Source organism: Heterodontus francisci, chromosome 19 (genome assembly GCF_036365525.1).
Source record: "Heterodontus francisci isolate sHetFra1 chromosome 19, sHetFra1.hap1, whole genome shotgun sequence".
Classification (NCBI taxonomy): domain Eukaryota; kingdom Metazoa; phylum Chordata; class Chondrichthyes; order Heterodontiformes; family Heterodontidae; genus Heterodontus; species Heterodontus francisci.
In genome coordinates, this window is record NC_090389.1 from 39,341,763 (window position 1) to 39,363,359 (window position 21,597).

The 21,597-nt window shown below is 42.4% G+C and overlaps 1 protein-coding gene across 1 annotated transcript in view; it reads left to right on the plus strand.

The window, feature by feature from the left end:
- The window catches only part of prok2 (prokineticin 2), a 50,557-nt gene that overhangs the window by 16,455 nt on the left and 12,505 nt on the right, over positions 1–21,597 (plus strand). Inside the window, exon 3 of the mRNA XM_068052265.1 lies at positions 20,761–20,886. Within this exon, the coding sequence (XP_067908366.1) occupies positions 20,761–20,886 (126 nt within the window). The remainder of the gene's footprint in view (positions 1–20,760; positions 20,887–21,597) is intronic.

A 21,597-nucleotide genomic window follows, 5' to 3' on the forward strand; every position in this document is an offset into this window, starting at 1 on the left:
CCATGGGGAAGCCTGCGATCCTGTCGACATCATGTGCACGCTCTGCCTGCTACTATCTGGCCAGAGTGAATACAAGTTCGGACATGGGCAGCAGTGTTTTATAGAGGGTAGAAAATGGCAGGCCAGCCAGGATTACATTGAAATCGAGGTGACAAAGGCATGCTTGATGAATTCAGCAGCAGATGGGCTGAGACAGGAACCACATTATGGTTTAGAACACTATCTAATCTCCTTTGATTCAACCAACTATTGATTTTATAAACTCACTTATTCATAGTAGGTTAGTTAAAGTGAAAGCTACAGAATTTAAGAGTGACAAAGTTAGGAAAACTGCACTATAGGCATTAGGTGAATGCATCACTACTACAAGGATGCATTCCGCCTCCACCAGACTATCTGGGACTTTACTTGAAGGCATTTACCACATGCTTACTAATCTACCATGGATCAGGTATATTCTCTCTGCTGCTAGTCAGGAATTGGATATTTCCCACATTTTATTTTATGATTTAATTCCTTTAACAAACAGAACAGCATTCTACATTGTAGAAAACATCATTTGCTTTGTCAATTATAAAATAAAAACAGAAAATGCTGGAAATACTGTCACAAAGGTTTCCATTTTTTGTCAAAACTTGAGAATCTATATGTTAAAAACAGAAAAGGATTTCATGGATGCTGGAATCTTGAAGAAGCTAAACTTTGGGTGTTTTCATTAAAAGGAAGGTCAACAGAAGGTTGGCCAGTAAACAAGTTTTTACTGGAAGGTAGATGTTTGTAAAGAACCCAGCAGAGGGTTTTGGCCTGAAGAGCTTTTGCTTATTGACAAATCAGGATTTATGGTGTCATAGGACTTACCTCTGGAAAAAGTTAGTTTCATTTTGATTTGTTAAAAAAGCCCACCTGATTTAGCTAAAAACAAGCAGTTGGAGTTTGCTTATTGACATTACAAGAGGACAAAAGATCCAGCCAGCTGATATCTCTCTCTCTTTGAATAATCCCTGCTCTTGAAAAGCAAATTCTGCATCAAGTTGTACTATTGCCTCCTGTATTTTGAAGAAATCTTGAAATCTTGCAGAAACCTTGCATCTTTAAAAGAACTTTACATCAAATGTGTGAGAATTGAAACCTTTGTTGCTGCACACCTGATGTAAGACCTATGTGAAGTCATCTGTTTTGAATATTTTTGAAAGCCTACCCAGACTATTCATCAACATCATCTGGAAAGTACTGTTTTAGGAAGATTCGTAGTGGCAGCCACCTATTCGCCTTTGGGACACCTCGCCAAAACAAAGGACTTCCATATCATCTATTCAGTATAAGTTTTTTTTTTATTCCTTCTATTTCTTTGTAACATCTGTAAACAAAACTCCCTTTTTCCCCCCAGTTAACCAGTTGTGTATGTGAGTGTGTGTGTGAGGTCTAGAATTTAAAAAAGGGCTTTAATATTTCAATTTGCGTGTATGTTTATTATTGGTTAAGACTTGGGGTATAATAAACAGATAATTTTGTTGTTTATTAAAGAAACCTGGTTGGTGTGCTTTATCCTGGGGACAAATAGTGTATCAGATTGACTGTTGCAGTAAGTTGGAAAATGTAAATATATGTTGTGACCTGTGGAGAAGTGGGACTGAATTAACAGTGCACTCCTCCTGCGTCAGTCGGAACAATAGTCAGCAGGTCAGGCAGCACCTGTGGAGAGAGAAACAGATAGCATTTCAGGTTGGTGACCTTCCACCTGAACTGGGAAAAGTTAGAAATGCCATAGGTTTTAAACAACTGGAAGGGGGGAGGATAGAAAAAGAACAAAAGGGAAGGTCTGCGATAGGGTCGAAGACAGGAGAGATAAATAACAAAAGAGTTGGTGATGCAGGACCAAAGGGCGTGGTAATGGGACAAGTAAAGAAACAAAGAATGTGTCTAGAGGAGGTCTGAATGGCAGAATGAGGAATAGTTGTTGTCTGAAAGGAAAAACAAGACTAACGCTAAAACCTGCAGAGAAAAAGGAAATGAATTGGGGGCAGAGATTATGATCTGAAATTGTAGAACTCAGTGTTGAGTCCAGAAGGCTATAGAATGCCTAATCAAAAGATGAGGTGCTGTTCCTCGAGCTTACATCTTTTGCTCTGTGTTGATTTACCACCATTATTTTCAAATAAATCTGTATATAAACTTAATGACCCAGATTTTGTGGTCAGCAGTGAATGAATGGCCATTCATTTTACTTACACTTGCCCACCAACCATCTATGTCCTTTTGCACCGGAACTTGCAGCAATTAGAAATACAAAATAGTGCAGCACCCTTTACAAGGGATTTGGGACCTGTGTGAACAGGGCAAGCTTCAGTGTATCTTCTCAGCCAATCAGATTGAAGAATCCAGACTGAGAAGAGTAGGTTAGAATATTTAATGTAATGCCAAATCATGTACAGAAAGCGAAATAAACAGAGGGAATAAAAATTGGGATTAAAAGAGAGAGACCAAAGAGACAAAGAAAAGCTTAAAATTTCTTTTTTATTTAAATCCCCAACAATTATTAAAATCTGAAGAAATGAGACACTCCACTTATGAAAGTTAATTTTCAGTGCCAGAGAGGTTGTTTGACAGTAATTAAGACTTATCACACTGTTAAAAATTCACAGACTGGAATGGACCAGCCCTAGCACTTTCCAGTGTATTTAATGGATACCTATCATGTAATTACAGCAACTTCATGCCATTCCATGTGTTTCAATGCCCAGTCTCAGCGAAATACTGTCAGTAAACAGCTTTTGCAGCAGCAGGGCAACTCAGACTGCAATTTCCTGATTTCCATGTCTAACTGTACATGTACAGTCACAAAAGTTGCTGTCTGATTTACTCTTTAATAACTATTGATAGCCTCAGCATTATTTTTACTGCAAAATGCTGGACTTTATATTCAACTTCCTCAGTAAGACTTGCCAGAAGACTTGAGGTTTAAATCTCTAAGGTTCTGAACTGGCAATTAGAAAATAAAGTAGCACAGCTTTTAAGTCTAGATCTGTTTCTTATTTTCTGGATCCGTGGAATAAAACCTCATGTTACACATTGGTGATTGAAATATTGATATCTCATTCAGGGAAATAAATGGTGAATAGGCTGCAGCTGTTGGTAATAGAGAGGGAGGTAAAACTTCCAGAAGGTAACCTCAGAGTGGAGAAAAACTCATAACTCCCAACATATCATAGGAATCAGTCAAATATTCATGACTAGATGTTGAATATACTTTAAAAGGTAAGACAACTCAGTAGCAAATTGTGAAAAAACGTCTTGGCTAAGACTTATCAAGCCCAGATGGATTCTCAGCAGTGAATTTGGCAAGACTAAATCAATGTTCAACGATAGATTTGAGAACCTGTACAGGAATGCAAGATGTGATGTGTACCTAAATAGATCCGTGTTCTGATATATTAAAGATGTTTGGACATGTGCTTATAATCTCTAGATGACTTCAGATGTAAATTATGAAAATGAGTAGTCTTTAGTGAAAATGAAAAGTGACAGGAAGGATGGCAACAGGAAATGCTCTCAATTTAAGGAAAAGTAGTATAACAATAAGTGGAGAACTTCAGCTAGACAGGAAAATGTCATCTTTCCATTCATTGAAGAAATAAAGGATGGGATGTTAGTTCAGGTATATAAAGGAGACTCACACTGCAATACTTGGGCCCACACACTGATCCGAAAGCAGCAATGACCAGACAGCCTAGTCTGTAACTCCATTCATTTAACTCTGAGCTCAGAATAAAGCCATGCCTTAAGCTCCCTATATAATTGTTAGAGAATTAGAACTCTCAATTCAAAACAATGTCTAGGTTCAAAGGAAAAGCCAGACAACAGAAATATATAAAACTCCTAATTAACTTTCTGCTTGACACCTGAGTAATTATTATTCTGCTGGGATCCAGTGAATACAGCACTTTCTTTTTATTAAGGAGTCTTCTTCTAGAAAATAATTAGGCATCTTCCATTTGAAGTAAAAGAATAAACAACTGAGCTTAGATACTCGATCAGAAATAAAAATGAAAATGATGTTTGTGAGCATCTGTAAAGCTAAAGGGTGGTTTAATGTTTGTGTGGGCGCTGCACTAAAAGAATATTAATTTTAAGCCAAACTGCATCAGATCAAGGGGCCATTAACTCTTTAGTTGCCAACAAAGCAGATATTTGCAGAAATATTGAAAATCTCTGACTTCAATTTTTAATCACTTGTCCAAAACAATATATGCATTACCAGTGATCTGGTAACTACTTACTGAGTATGCACTAGCACTGCAACACAGAACAGCAGAAAACACAAGTGGCACAGGTTGCTATTCCTTTCAAAGTTATGGAAGCCTTGTGCAGACTTAGTATTAACAAAGGAAGAGAAAGAGTAACAAAAGTGAAAAATAGTTCACAGTTCTCTAAATATTGATGAGACTCTACTATGCATAATCAAAAGCTGAGGTATGCACAAAGTTACAGCAATTTGGAAACTGCACTACACTCTCCGCAATGTCCACTTGCCAACTAATTCTGAATCTTAATTGGAAATAAATTGAACAATATTGCAGCAACTCAGCCAAAATCTTAAATGAATATCCTACAGCAAATTTGTACTTACTACAATGAGATTAAGCTCACAGCAAGAAGAAATGGACTTGTTTTTGCAGACAGTAGGGAATCCATTCATGGAAATTAGGCAATCTAACAACTGGTTGTACCTCAAAACATAAGAGCTGAAGTGCTTGATCAGCCACAAACACTGCTGACATGTTGGCACCTAGCTATCTGGAAGACTGATAGAATTATGTAGTAGCCATTACTGAAGGATCTGTAGCTGATACAAAAACTTGTATTTATATAGTACCTTTAAAGTAGAAAGACCTCCCAAAGTGCTACACAAAAATGGAATCACAAAATGGACACGGAGCCAAAGAAGGAGTTCTTATAAAAGGTATCCAATAGCTTAGTCAGAGGTGAGTTTTAAGGACGATTTTAAAGAACAAAAGGAAGGGGTGTTGGTGGAAGGGTTTAGGGAGACAATTCCAGAGCATGGGGCTTATACAGCTGAATGCATAGCATCAGTGATGAGGCAAAGAAAGAGGGTGTTGCACAAGAACCAAGGGTTGGAGGAGCAGGGGTTCTTGGGGATGGAGGTGTTGTAGGGTAGGAGGATGATACAGAGACAAGGTCGGATGAGACCTTGAAGATAAGGAAGGGTGAGGCCATTACTGGAGATGTTCTGCCTATGATCAGAGTGGAATCATGCAAGAGCAGTCCTACTAGTTATACAGCAGAGGAGAGATGTTGAAGCAGGATGGTGTGACCACATCAAAGGCTACAGAGTGGTCAAGGAGGATGGAAAGAGATAATGCCATAGTCAAGGAAGATCTCAATTGTTACTTTGGCGATGTCATTTTGGTGCTGTGGTAGGGGAAGGATTCGAACAGGGAAATGTGGGAGCAATCAACATCAATTTGGAAGGGGACAAGGACATTAGAGAGGAAATGTGGTTGGAGATTAGGTTCAGGATGTGTTTTCTGAGGAAGAAATGGCAGTTTTGAAAGGAAGAGGGACAGTACCTGAGGAGAGGGAACCATGTATAATCTCAGCTAAATTGGGAGTTAGGGAAGGAAGTTGGATTGGAGTCAAGGGAGCATAAAAACATCAACCATACAGCCCTTGGAGCCAGCTCCATCATTCAATAAGGTACTGAGGCTGATCTTCTGCCTCAACTCCTGTTTTCCTGCCCACTCCCCATATCCCTCGATACCTTGAGAGATCAAAAATCTCTCTATCCCAGCCTTGAATATGCTTGACAATGGCACGTTCATAACCCTTTGGAATAGAGAACTCCAAAGATTCACAATGCTCTGAGTGAAGAAATTTCTTGTCATCTGAATCCTAAATGACCAATCCCTTATGCTGAGGCTGTGCACCCATGTTCTAGATGCCCCAGCCAGAGGAAATGACCTTTCAGTGTCTACCCTGTCAAGCCCCTTTAGAATTGTGTATATTTCAATGTGATCACCTCTCATTCTTCTAAACTCCAGAGAGTATAGGCCCAATTTATTCAGCCTCTCATCATAGGACAGCCCTCTCATCTCAGAAACAAATCTAGTGAACATTTGTTGTACCACCTCAAGGCAAGCATATCCTTCCTTAGATTTGGAGACCAAAATTGCACACAGTACTTTAGGTGTGGCCTCACTAAAGCCCTATAAAATTGTAGCTAGACTTTCTTATTCTTGTACTCCAATCCCATTGCAATAAAGGCAAACATTCCATTTCCCTTCCTAATTTTTTGCTGTACTTGCATGCTAACTTTTTGTGTTCCTTGTGCGAGTACATCCTAGTCCCTCTAAACATCAACATTTGCAAGTTTCACACCTTTTAAAAAATAATCTGCTTTTCTATTCTTACAACCAAAGTAGATAACCTTACATTTCCCCACATTTTACTCCATCTGCCTCCTTGTTGCCCACTCACTTAATCATTTCTCTGCAGCCTCTTTGTGCCCTCCTCTCAGCTTACTTTCCCACCTAACTTTGTATTGTCAGAAAACTTAAGATACATTACACTCTGTCTCTTCGTCTAAGTCATTGATATAGATTGTATATAGTTGAGGCCCCAGCACTGATCCTTGCAGCACTCCTCTAATTACAACCTGTCAACTTGAAAATGTCCCATTTATCCCTAATCTCTCCTTCCTATCTGTTAACTAATCCTCCATTGATGCTAATATATTACACCAATTCCATGAGCCCTTAACTTGCATATTAACCTTTTGTATAGTACCTTACTGAGTGCCTCTTGGAAATCCAAGTAAATTACTTCTACTGACTCCATTATTAGTTACATCCTCAAAAAGTTCTCATAAATTTGTCAAACACAATTTCCCTTTCATAAAACATGTTGACTTTGTCTGATCATACGATGATTTTCTAAGTGCACTCTTAAGACTTCCTTAATTATAGATTCCAGAATTTTCCTGTTGACTGATGTCAGGCTAACTGACCTGTAATGTCCTTATTTCTCTCCCTTCTTTCTTGAATAGTGGTGTTACATTTTCCATTGGGACAATACAATCTAGAGAATATGCAAAATCATGACCAATACATCCACCATCTCTGCAGTTACCTTTTTTAGAATCCTAGAGTGTAGGCCATCAGGTCCTTGGGATTTGTCAGCCTTTAGTCCCTTAGGTTTCTCTAATACTTTTTCTCTGCTGATATTAATTGCCTTAAGTTCCTCACTCTTATTGGCTGCTTGGTTACCCTTTGTTTCTGGTATGTAATTTGTGCCTTCTACTGTGAAGAAGCCACAAAATATTTATTCAATGTGTTACGACCACGTGAGAAAGAGCCCTAGGGTTCCCTATCAGCCTTCACCTGGTCTTACTGTAACAGGGTTTAATTTTTAAACACACCATGTTTTGGTTCCCCCTTGGTGAATCCTTGCTCACAAGTTTCCAATAATAAAGCAAAGAAACCAGCACAAGCAGGTCTTCTTAGGTTTAAAGAAGAAAGATTGAAATTTATTAAACTTAAACTTAAACTCTAATTCTATTGACGCCTACGGATACAAGACGTGCCCATGCTAGCATGCATATGCGATACACACATGCAGATAGAGACAGAAAGAAAACAGAAGAAATAAAGTGGAAACGTTTGAGGCAATATCTGAGGAGGTTTTTTGTGTTACCGTTCTTCGAGCTCACTGTAGTGTCCTTGATTGTAGGTAGATCTTGCTTTTCGTTGGGACCCAGTGTTCTTCTTAAACCTTGTTCACTGTAGGAGACTTTTCTCTCTTGGGGTTCATGTGCCCTCAATGGGTTTTGGAGTTCCATGAGAAAGAGATAGGAGCAGGCAGACAGACAGGAGGTCTTCTTCAGTCCAGCAGCATTCTGCTTTCTGTAGGCTCTCAGTTCAAAAAACTGCAACCGCAAGTTAGTCATATGACTAACTGGTCTGACCACATCTGTTTGTGGATTGAAATGTAGCAGGGAATATCTCCTTTGTCGACAAGCACTGTCTGTTAATATGCAAAAATGTCTTTCCAGTCAGGGGCTGGCAACCCCTTTGTCACCGGCCTTCTCTTCTTCCCAGCATCAATTTGAAATTTAATGTCCATGTGGTGAAATTTATGTGCCTCATTCTTGGCAGGTGGGCGCCTGCATGATACCTCCATGCCCAGGGAAATTAAATGCGATTTGAGAAAAGGGCATTTCATTAAAAGGGTTGAGGGAAAATATGTAAGATAGAGGAAAAAAACATTCATTTCTCTCATTCATTTCCATTCATTCATGAATCCTAAAACTTCCTAAAACTGTATTTTCTTGGTGCCAATGCTGCTTTAATTTCCCCTTTTTGGCATCCCAGTAACCATGTCATTCTTTGGGGAAGTTTTTCTTCAGTTTTCCCATTGCCATACTGCCTAGGTTCTTTGTTCCTGCTGAGGTCTGCCAAGGTGGTGGGGGGGGTGGAGGGGAAGGGGGATTGTTGGGGGGAGGCGGGGGAATTGGATTTAATTAGCCCTAAATTGCAATTTAGTGGGCAGGTATATCCTGAAATGTCTTTCAGTGCTTTGCTGAGACGTGCAAAGGCTTTTGACTTCAGGGAATGGGTGGTTCCCTTTTTCTCTGACTGTGGGAGAGGATTCTCCCCTTTGTTCGCTGGAACACTCCTGCAGGAAGATATGTGTGTAGACTCTACTGCACTCCCCTGTGGCACTTCGACTAGGTGAGGCATCACCCTCATGGTTTCTCTGCCCCCTAGAGGTCTTTCTTTGTCCCTGCAGGTTCCTGTAAATGCTGTTAGCAGCTCTGGTGGGGTGCTTCTTGTGCCTGCATTTACGTAGGAGGATGTGGGGTCTAACTTTTCACATTTTTTAGGGTTGGCTGACCGGACAGTAAGGGTTTGGGATTCCTCCCGGACTTCCTTTAACTTGCCCTCTTTGTCACTTTTTCCCCTTCCCTGTCGAACCTTTTGCCAGCCTTGTGCCTACCTGTCCCTTTTTGCTCTCGGTGGGGGTCCCATACAGTTCACCAGCCCTCTGCTGGAGGGTCCTCCTAACACCGGTACAGGATTTAGGGGTGCAGGTTTCACTGTATGTTGGGGTTTCCCCTCAACCTGACACATGTGGCAACTCTTGCAGTACCCCACGACATCTTTATGGAGTTTTGGACAGTCAAACTGTGGGCTTTGGTCTTTCGTATACCGGCGTGTAAAGCCATTGTAGTCTCGTGGGCCCTCCTTAATATTTCTCCCCAGTACCTCTGTGGCACCACTAACTGGTAAACTTCTGTCTACTCCTTGCTCTCAGGTCTGTGAGGAATACTTCATTTCCTCATCAGTACCTCATTCTTTAAATAGTAGCAGTCAGGGACTCCCTCTGCTTCACTTTCAGACTGGGCAGCCTGTGCTAACTTTCACAGTACTGGGGCAGCTCGCTGAGCCTCAGCTAGGGAAAATCCATTTAATTAATTCCCTGGGTCTCCTAACTTTCCAAAGAAAGTCTCAGACAGACAGACCTCCTGGCCATCTGCTTGCAGTGCTAATTCAGTCTCCTCTGGGGAAGCTGGTTTGATCATGGCCTGATCTACTACACATTCAGGGAAACCTACAGGGGTCTGTCTCCCGCCACAGCCATGTCTCTCTGACCTCCTGCGGTCTTTCTTTCACTACTTGGGTGGGGCTACCACCTTCACCTCCGCCAGATCATTATCTAGGAGCAGGTCAACCCCGTCCACAGGCAAAGTAGGGACAATCCCAACGGTCACCGATCCTGAAACTAGGTCACACTCCAGGTGCACCCGGTCTACAGGTACAGGCAGACACTGCCCCCCAATACTGTTCACCTCCATTTTGATGTTCACTGCACTCTCTGGTACTTTTCTCAGTAAAAGGGATCTAGTGGCCCCTGTGTCCCTGAAAATTACTATGGGCTTGCTTGCCCCACTCGACGGGTATGGGGTTACTTTCCCTTCAAACACAAAACCCTGATAACCTTCAGGAATCCTATTAAATTTTCCTGCACTTGAAGTAGTAAGCTTCCTGGGTCCCATTCTTACTGCAGTTAAAGCCGCAGCTTGTTCTGTTGTGCTTTCCATCAGGGTCCCTTCTTTACTGAGCGGGTGTGCCCTCATCAACCCTACCGGTTTTCCCTTTAGTTTCCAGCAGTCAGCTTTTAAATGCCCTGCTTTATTATAATGGAAGCACACAGGTCTCCAGGTCTCACTCTGGCTCACAGCACCTTCCTTTTTGGCTGGAAGAGGGCCTTGCTTTCCTTTCTCTCCCAGGACTGCCTGGACTGCCATCACCTCCCCACCCTTTTCGGATTTGTGGGGGTGATTAGGAAAGGTTCTCCCCTGGAAAACCGACTTAGAAATTAAAACATACTCATCGGCCAGAACAGCCACTTGCCGGGCTCTCTGGACCCACTGCTACTCTACATGGGTCTTTATGGCGAGTGGGAGAGAGTGTTTAAATTGTTCTTTAAGAGCCCTCAGTCACTGGTCAAAAGCCAGCTGCTTACTTCTTTCAAAGTCCAGATAAGTTTTCTTTGCTTGCTTCTTGAGGGTTCTAAACTTTTGGCGATAGGCTTTGAGTACTAATTCATATGCCCCGAGGATCACATTTTTGGTCAATTCATAATTTGACAAACTCTCATCTGGCAAAAGGGAATAAACCTCATGGGCTTTTCCAGTTAGTTTGCTTTGCAGTAAAAGAGACCAGGTCTCAGCTGACCATTTTAGCTGCCTTGCCAGTTTCTCAAAAGACACAGAAATTCCTCCACATCTTCCTCATTGAATTTTGGAACTAATTGAGTTAGTTTTAACAATTTTGTACCCAGCCCTGAATTCTGCTCCTCCATATTGGCCATGCTTTCACTGGGGTTACTCTGTTGTCCCTTGGTTAACTCAATTGCTTCAGCTCTCTTTCTTTGCATTCTTTCTGGAATGTTCTTTTTCTCTTTCTCTCTCTCTCTCTCTCTCGTTCCTTCTCCTGTCTTTCTTTCTCTTTCTCCTCTTCTTCACGTTCCTTCTGGAAGGCTCTTTCTTTCTCTTCACATTCCTTCTAGAAGGCTCTTTATTTCTCCCCCTCCTGTCTCTCTCTTTCTCTCTCTCTTTCCCTGTCTTCTGCTTCTAACCGTGTTTCTGCTTCTTCAGATTCAAGGGAAAAATGGTTGGCCACTAGCCTTGGGAGTTCAGACTTCCTCACCATGCCACATACAGTGATCCAACACTGCTCAGCCATATTCCTCAACTCCTTCATAGGCAGTGCTTTTAACTTATCCCAAGTTACTTCACCCTGGCTTGGAGAGCTACTAGCTTCAGTTGCAGCTATGTTAGTATTCAATCACGCACAACCACAAGAGAACCTGTACTAATCTTGTTTTTTTTTGCTTGGGAACAATTTGGCTTCCCACTTCCAATTTCTCTCGTTTGTCTGTGGGTCAATACCAGATGAACCGTCAAATTTCTGATACAACCAGGTGAGAAAGAGGTCTAGGATTCCCGATCAGCCTTCACCTGGTCTTGCTGTAACAGGGTTTAATTTTTAAACACACCATGTTTTTAGCTCCCCCTTGGTGAATCCTTGTTCACCACTTTCCAATTATAAGGCAAAGAAACCAGCACAAACAGGTCTTCTTAGGTTTAAAGAAGAAAGATTGAAATTTATTAAACTTAAACTTAAACTCTAATTCTATTGAAGCCCACAGATACATGACGCGCCCACGCTAGCATGCATATGCGATACACACATGCAGATAGAGACAGAAAACAGAAGAAATAAAATGGAAAAGTTTGAGGCAATATCTGAGGAGGTTTTTTGTTACAGTTCTTCGAGCTCACTGTAGTGTCCTTTATTGTAGGTAGATCTTGCTTTTCGTTGGGGCCCAGTATTCTTCTTCCACTGTAGGAGACTTTTCTCTCTTGGGGTTTATGTGTCCTCAGTGGGGTTTGGAGTTCCTCCCCCACCATTGGTAAAATAGCAGTGGAGGCAAGTAGGTGACAGGCATGGCATACCTGCCTCCCACCCAATATAACATCCAACCCCCGCCTCCTATTGTTCTCGGTGGTCTTTAAATTTAAATTCTGGTCTCCATCTCTTCCTGGTCCCACTCTGCTTGCCTTTACTTAAATCACTACACTGCTCTTTTGTCCCAACTTTTGTCTTTAGATTTCTAAATTTCCCTTCACATGACCCCTCCCCACCCTCTTTTAGGATATGGATCACATGAATGAGATAAACTCAGAGAGAGCTTGGTGAAATTTAGAAGAAAAACTTAAAAGAGAGATGGGTTGAGGTAAGCTGGGAGAATGTTTGTCTTGGTGGGCATGTGGAAGGGGGAAGCAGCAGAGAGAGCTGAAAAAATGTTGACAATCTTGGTAACAAAGAAGTCCTTGAGCTCCTTACCTTTGTTGTTCAAGATGAGGCTGGAAGAAGAGAGAGTGATGGATTTCCGGAGGCAGATGGTAGCAGAGAAAAGAGGCCGGGGTAATCTTTGCTTTATGGGATGATCCTGGAGTAGTCTACAGATTTAGTGGAGTGGATTGAGGCCTGGACGTGCTTGATGTGGTCCAACTAGATCTGGTGATTTAATGGTGAAGCTCATTCTGTGCCACATGCACACAAGCCTAAACCCTTTCGACTTGAAGGAGCAGAAATGGTGGCTATAACAGGTAGGGTGACTTGGCCAAAAGGTCTTATTGAGGAGAAGGGCATTAAAGGTGGCGATGACAGAGTGGTTAAGCAAATTGACAGCTTCAGAAATGTCGAGACAAGTGGAGGACCATAGGGTCAGCTGTTGGGAGTTACAACCACAAAAAGGTGGAGCAAGGCTTATGACTGAGGACTAAAGAAGAAACCATGAAAGACCATTTCAATAAATGGACATAAGCATATCCTGTGTACTATACATTTTTGACTTGTACATAAATTTTGTAATATAATGCGTTTTGCAATAGGCATTTTTGAATTAACATTGATGTGTTTAAAGACATTTACTGTCCAAAGATAATTTTTTTCAAGGAATAGGCAACTTTTTCAAATGTATTCATTCTGTTACAGCCTCAAGGCCAGTACTTAACGTCCAATTCAATAATCTAACCTCTTAAGACATTACTATCTAAAAAAATTGTAGGCATGCAGTTACAGACTAGCATTGTCTGCTGTGAAATGCAATTCTATTCAGTCTTCATTCAGCACAATGATTGGCACTATTCACCTCATTGCTGCCCAGAGGTCTAGTTCCATTTATATTCATGGACGTGTTGAAGGAGTGCCCAGCAGCAAGTACATGGCTTAGATAGGCATGAAGGAAAGTGCTCCCTGTCGTGGCGGTATCACATCCGGCACATCTAACCTTCTCAGCATGTGAAAATATATGTACCCCAGAAAGCAGATCAGTCGCCCAATACAGCAGTCAACTTAGTGAAAACAGTTGCAGGGCTACCTTGGGAACCAGTACAAGGAGGTACAGAGCCCTGAGGTCTAGCAGCCAAGCACCACACTTAGAAGAAATCACAGTTTCGGAGTTAAAAGTTGCACATGATATGCTAGCAATGAAGAAAAGTAACTGAGTAAAAAAACCTTTGAACTAATAATGCAGAGTAATAAGCTGGTTACACTGTATTTGAACTTTGTCCAAAGGTGCCAGAACAGCAAAGGAGTGCAGTGATAGCAGTTGTGATAGAGGAGAGGATAGTGTTTCTGTTGCTGCTTTGGGTTGCTTTATTATTTTCATGTGTCAGACATGGCTCAGTTGATAACACTCTTGCCTCTGAGTTACAAGGTTTGGGGTTCAAGTTCCTCTCTAGAGCTTGAGCACAAAAATCAAGGCTGATACTCCACTGCAGTGCTGACGGAAAGCTGCACTGTTGGAGGTGCTGTGTTTTGGATGAGATGTTAAACCAAGGCCCCACCTGCCTGCTCAGGTGAGTGAAAAAGATCCCATGACACTATTTTGAAGAAGAGCAGGGGAGTTGTCCCCATTGTTCTGGTTGATATTTACCCCTCAATAAACATCACAAAAACAGATTATCTGGTCATTATCACATTGCTGTTTTGGGGAGTTTGCCGTGTGCAAATTGGCTGCAGCATTTCCTACATTGCAACAGTGACTACGCATCTAAGTACTTCATCAGCTGTAAAGTACTTTGAGACGTCCGGTGGTTATGAAAGACTTACATTTGTAAGTCTTTTTTTTCTTTTATGTGGACAGCAGATTTCCTTAAATGACCAGCTCAGATACTTAATTTGTATGTTTTGCATGAATGCTTGATGCACTAGTCTTCGGGCTATAAATCTATATAGGCCGCATTCTGTGGGCTTTGTTTGCAGGTTGGCCTTCTCCTCCAGGGTTATGTATCTTTGTATTGCAAAGTTCTATCGCATGCACAGATGCTAATGATCTTGAAAACCTTGGTGTACTGTTAAACACCCCTGATTTATAGAGGCATCTGAAGCAATGCTTCAAAATGCCAAGTGTATGCTGTACAATGGTCTTCATCATTGTATGAGCCTCATTATACCTGTGGCCTACTTCTGTCTGTGGATGTCATTAGCCAGGGCAGAAGAAGATCTCCTTTCTCTCTAAGGACCCATCCTTGAAATCCTCTCTTTCCTGTGTGATGGTATTAAAATAAATGGTGTTGTGACTGCTGTAATAATGGATATCTAGAAATGATTAAAACTGGTAATGGTATAAGCATCAAATCAGCCTTTAATAATTTATAGCCATCACCTGAAATTTTATAAATCAGGTTGCGATCACCCCAGGGTATCTGCTATCTCTATAATATAAACTGTGGAAATTATTTATGTTCTGGTTTGGGTCCATTTTTTGCTGTCAATGCTTCTTCTTAAAAGACATATGTTAATATCCACCTTGAAGAATTAATAATTACAATGTGGCCATTGGACAATGAGCAGTTAATTATGAGAAAATAATGCCATTGGTATATACAAGAACTGTTTAATATTGCAAGACAAACACACTGTGGTTGGTACACTCATTGATGTTATCAGATATATTACCTCAGAAGGGCCCAGGCAAATCCTTAACCCCTTTATCTTCGTTTCTCTTCAAGCTGTTATCTGGAGGTTTGCCACTCACATCTAGGAATTATTAGATGCCTAAAATTTAGCTCACTTGATCTGTCTTACAATAACCTGTCCAAATTACATTGAGTTACACAAACCAACCCACCCCCATAGTGTATCACTGTATGACTGAATTAACCTCATCTTGCCAAATAACCAACAAAGAAGTCAGACAAAATAATTTCTTTACTATGATAACACAATTAGCAATCTAATACTGAAGATGTTCTTAACTGAGGAATTTAATAAACTTAAAGTCATAAAGGTTGTTCAAAATTAACAACATTATTCAGTTTTGGTTGGGCTATAATAAGTTCACTTGGGCTCAAAGTTCGACTGACATTATGGGCTGAATTTCTGCCACAGAGGCGGGAAACGGGAGCCGGGTTTGTTTGTGGGTCAGAAACCCACTTCTGGTGGGAAACTGATTAAAGTTAGGATTTTCATGTGGGGAAGCCCTTAATTGATATGGAGGTGGATTTCCTGTCCACGTAGAGCCAGGTAGGGGCGGGAAGGGAGGTGGGTCAGATCAAGTGTGGAACTCATTTAGACTTCCAATGACAGCCATCACTGAGGCAGCTGGCTGTCCTGAGTGAGAGAGCTGCAGTTTGTGCCAAAGCCTTCCACTGCACAAGAGGGAAGCGAGATGTCATGGGGAGCCAGAGGCCTGGCAGCCAAGGCAGAGTGACCCCTCACTTCATCGATGCTGATCTGGATCTAATGCTAGAGGCTGTAAGGGAGAGGAGGAAAGTACTCTTCCCGGAGGGTATCAGGAGGAGGCCACCTCATCATACAGCAGGGGCACCTCTCTGTTTAGCATCATCTCTCTCTCTCGGCAACTCCTCCTCCCCTCTCACCTCCTGCTCCTCCCCTATTAACCTATCTCCTTTCCGGGCCTTATTGTCCTCAAAGTTCACACCTCTCTCTGGGACCACATTATGGAGAGCGCAGCAGACCACCACAAAGACCGAAAACCTTGCAGGAGGGTATTTGGAGGGCACCACCCGACCAGTCCAGACAATGGAATCACATCTTCAGAAGTCCAATGGCCTGCTCAATGGTTATCCTGCTAAGCAGGTGACATTGGTTGTATCACCTCTGTGCCTCTGTCTGGGGTTCCCATACAGGGGTCAGTTGCCATCTCTTCAAGGGATTTCCCTTGTCCCCCAAGATCCATCCACACGCTTTGGAGGTTAGAGTGACTATCTAAGGCATCCTAGACTGGTGGAGGATGAAGGAGTCATGACAGCTGCCAGGAAAGTGAGCGCACACAGAGAGGAAGCTCTTGTGGTTGCAGACCAGTTGGGTGTTAAGGGAGTGGAAACCCTTCCTGTTGATGGATCTCACTAGCTGGTCACTTGGTGCCTTGATGGCCACATGGGTGCAATCGATGATGCCCTGCACCTGGGGGAATCCAGTGATGGAGGCAAAACCTCATGCCCTCTGTCCCTGTGAGACCATGTCTGTCGTTAAACGAATGTGTTGTCCGGCTCTGGCAAAGAGGGCATCAGTGACCAGCGAGATGCAGTGGTCTGCAATGTTTGCGAGATGCCAACAAGGTCCGCAGCTGTTTCTTGAAAGGATTAAGAAGTGAAGAAGTTCAAAACCACAGTGGCTTTGACGGCCACTGGCAAGGCTTGGCGACCAACGCTGCGAGGTGTGAGGTCTTCGGCGATGAGGGCACAAATGCCTGCGACCATCTGCCGGGAGAGTCACACTCTCCTGCAGCACTGGTTCTCGATCATCTCCAGGTAGCTCAGGTAGATCCTGTGTTGAGGGTTTGGCCTCCGTTGCCTTCCTGCACCTCTTTCCTCTCCCATGCCCCCCTAATGCCCAGGGTCCTGCCCTTCGTGCAGAAGCTGTTGCCCCTCATCGCCACTGGGCCCGAGGGTCGTATCCCTCAGCTGGAGCCTTCTTTCTGGGCAGGTGATCACCCAATTGTCATTGGCAGCTTTGCCCCTGTTCTTCTGCCTCCGCAATGCCAGGGTGGAGTGGCGGGGGGATGTCAATCCCATTCAAATCCCAGACGCTGAGTTCCCATTCTCCCTGCTTCCTGCGCAGTGACTAGGGCACCTCTTTACCAAGTGCCAAGTCCCCCTTTGCCCCGCTGACTCTCTTATGGGGCCGTTGTAATGCCCTGAGGCAGCCGTGACTGGCTTCTCAGTCTGTACCTAACTCCCTTCAGATGATCTGTTTCTGAAGGCATGGGTAACCTATGCATTCTTTTAAAAATTTAAACCTCAAACCCTGGCAAGCTCGTAATGAGCTTTACAACAGCTTTAAATGGCCTCAATTTGGAGGAAAACGGGTTTCCTGTCCTGCCTTTCCCCCACCCTGGTGGTTATTGCCAGCAACAGGATCAGTGTCTTGAAATTGGCATCTGGTATTTTGGGGGAGTCCCCACCTTCGGGGAGGCCCCACAAATTCAGCCCAAAGTCAGCAAGATTCATTTACAGTTAGATTCCTTGTAAAACTGATTAGTTGGCAGCCTTAAATAACATGTCCATAGGAAAAATTATAGTCTGGTTCAGCAATTTACTGGTAAATTCAGAACAACGTGATTCCTTGACCTCATACAAGCCATTGTAGTAGAGCTCACTGTCTGGTAATTTATGTTATCCTCCTAGGAAATCAGCCTGGTAAATCTTATTCTATAGATGTGATATTCTGCCCCTCCTGGGTTGTCTGTGTCTTGTAGATGGCTAGATCCACCTTAAATGTCAATAGCAATATTTGGAATTCAGCCATTTCACATTTTCTGATGAAAGGTCACTGACCTGAAATGTTAACTCTGCTTCTCTCTCCACAGATGCTGCCTGACCTGCTGAGTATTTCCAGCATTTTTTGTTTTTATTTCAGATTTCCAGCATCTGCAGTATTTTGCTTTCATTTCACATTTTGTTTCTCTTATGGTCAGGGAAAATTAACTCTTACAAACACGTGGTACACTTAAAAACTTGTCTATTTCTGGCTAAGCTCAAACTTAAAGGCCTCGATCTTAAACTACCACCTCCCCAACCTCGCCTTGTGGGAATGGTGCAAGGAAGGGGTTAAGATTAGGCTGAGTTCACCTACCCGCCTGAGGGCATTTCATCCCTACTCGGTGCCATTTCATCTTCACTGACTTTCAAATCAGCAGAGGCTCCAGCTGCAGGCTGGCAGGAGCCAAATATACAGTTAAAATTCACTGCCTGAACATGTCACCAGTGTCACGATATGATCTTAACTAAAAGTCAGGGCGAGTTCCATACTGTCTGCAGCCCAACAGCTGAACCATGGCAGGAGACAACGACTGGCTAAAAGAGGCCCCGATAAACTCTGAAATATTACCTTTGTCAGAACTCCTTGTGGGCCAGGAGCAACAGAGTTCTCCCTGCAGGTCCCACAATGAGTCATTGGGTGTTTCCAGCCCCAGCCTCCAGCACCCCCTTTCCCTGTTTGCAATGGGAACCTTCCCCCTTGCTGTTTGCATCATCCTCCTTCACCTTCAGACCCCTCCCCCAATTGACTGCCAGGGAATGTTCTCACAGATCTCTGACTGAGGTCTCCTACCACCAAATTATCACCCCCACCCACCGATAAGGTAATGAATCTGATCGGGTTTGACCACGACTCTAGGAGCATTTAGGACTCCTCCTAAGGAGATTGATTTTGATCATTTCATTTTAGCAGGTTTCTAAGTACTGATCAATCAAATGCAGACATAGGGAACCGGATTTTCAAATGCCGGGGGTCGGGACCGGGTGCAGATGTGATTTGAAAATCGCGGTGCCAAGGATCATCTCAGGAACCCAATGCCTCCGGGACAGTCCACAATTTTCAATGTGAGGGTAGGGGGGGCAGGGAACAGAGAAGCTTCTCGCCTCCGACTAAGGGCCCATTAAGCTCATGGAGGAGCTTGTCAAGGGGCTGGGGGGGCGGTGGTCTACACTGTAATTTCCTGTTAGGATTCTGGCGAGCCCAACCAGTCTGGTGCATGATAGTGCACAGCTGTTGGACTGACGGTGGGCAGAGGGCAAACATTATTGTTGGAAGTTGAAATGTTTTAGGCCCACATGGATCTTGCACCAGGCCAAGTGCAGGACATTGCTTTTTATTTCTGAAGCACTGCCTCACCTCTTTATTCTGCTGCCTCTCCAAGGAGCTGCCTGCTGTCTTCGGCAAGGCAGCAGCAAGTCCCGATCATGGCTGCCACCTGCCTTTACCATTTGTGTTCTGCAAACAGCAGACGCACCTTCTGCCCAATTAGGGCATTAACATTTAAAGATTGTGTCGCGTTAACGACATAGCTGCGGCACGGGGTTGGGATCCAGGAATCATCCGGGCCTTGGGATCCCGACCCTGTTTTGAAAATTCAGCCTCGAGAGACCATCACTATGTAGAAGAGGCAGACATACCAAACTTTGAAGGGCCCCATACTCCACCAGTTTTTCATTTGATATATAACAACTCTGATACAAGTAGGTGAAAACATAGATTGTTCCCCACCCACCCCCCCCCCCAATATTCTGGAATTGTATTGTCGAAATTGAGTCAGAGGTTTGAAATACAAGAAATATTCCTCAATACTGTATTAAAAGAATTCCGGAACTTATAAATCAAGCCCTTAAAACAATAAATAATATATTGTACCAAAACCTTTTGCTACTCTAGTTGTGCTGATATCTGGATGGAAAACACGTGGAAACTACAGGTCACATTATTTTATTATTTTCACCTAAAAGTATGGATCTGGTCAGGACTCGATTTTCAATGCGGAACATCTCCGCTCAGTCCGCAAGCAGGACCCTGAGCTTCCGGTTGCTTGCCATTTCAACACTCCCCCCTGCTCTCATGCTCACATCTCTGTCCTGGGATTGCTGCAGTGTTCCAGTGAACATCAACGCAAGCTCGAGGAACAGCATCTCATCTACCGATTAGGCACACTACAGCCTGCCGGACTGAACATTGAGTTCAATAATTTCAGAGCATGACAGCCCCCCACTTTACTTTCATTTTTAGTCATTTTTAGTTATTTTTTCTTCCTTTTTTTTTGCATTCCTTTTTACATTTTTTGCATTTATTTCATTTCATCTTAGTTTGTTCAGTTTGCTTACCCACTGTTTTTTTCAGGTTGTTTTTCTTCAGGTTTGCACTTGCTGATGTTCTATATTCAGTATATTCACACCTAATCTGTACTAATGCTTTGTCTTTCAAAACACCATTAACATATTGTTTGCCTTTGCTCTGTGACCTTTTGGTCAGCTATGTGGCCTGGTCCAATCTGCACCTTCTCCTTTGTTATCTCTTGCCCAACCCCCACCTCACTTGTTTATAATCTGTGACTTTTCTAATATTTGTCAGTTCCGAAGAAGGGTCACTGACCCGAAACGTTAACTCTGCTTCTCTTTCCACAGATGCTGCCAGACCTGCTGAGTGAATCCAGCATTTCTTGTTTTTGTCTCGATTTTCAATGTCTATCCTGAGCTTATTCTTAAAAATACAAAATGCCAGTAGATTTTGTGCAAACTATCAAACATAATGTTAGAACACCTCAGCACGTCTGGCGTGGTTGGTATTAATTTGTATCCAACAGATGTACACATTTGAATGCAGATAATATTTTCAATGCTCTTATTCTGCTGATTTATGTATTTGGTTCCAGACTTGTGACAGAGACCAACAATGTGAAGGAGGCATGTGCTGCGCTGTCACTCTGTGGCTTAGGAGTCTACGAATATGCACACCAATGGGCAATGAAGGGGACGAATGCCATCCTTTGAGTCACAAAGTTAGCATTTTTATGTTTTCTATACCAGTTAAGGTTTAGTATGTTCGAGAACTAATGCATGAAGGTGCATAGTTATCAGTGAAATTTCTCAATATCTGCCATAATTTTAGCATTTTTCATAATTTTATTTACATCTTGCCATTCTACGTTTAACTGTAAATATATCAATTTATGTACAGCACATTATAAGAAATGTTGATTTTAAAATTGCTGAACAAAACACAAATATTACAACAATAAAGCTATTCAGATACCAGGAATAGCTTTACTGCTGCAAAATTAACAATAAAGAGAAAAAAGCCCATTTGATAATATTAAAAATCTTGCATGTAGCACACACTTTATATAAGTTTAACACTACCTGTCACACTTTAGTCCCTCGTATTTTCACCCCATCCTCTACTGACTCACTGTGAGCAATGCCTCAGGAGATCTGCTAATTATCATTAATAATATAAACACTTTAGTTTTGGTTGTTCTGAGCCATTTGTTTCCTATTCTCTCCATTCTTTTTTCATTTCAAGTTTAGCTTTACTCTTTTTGGTTAATTTGTACTTCTCCATGACACAAACAAAAAGGGGAACTAATGGATGTAAACTCATTGTTAGCACCCAGAAAAGAGTATACAGAGGAGAACGCTTCTATATGATATATTAAGTGCTAAAATATCAAATGTTAAAAGACAATTTTATAAGATCCTTACTTCGAACA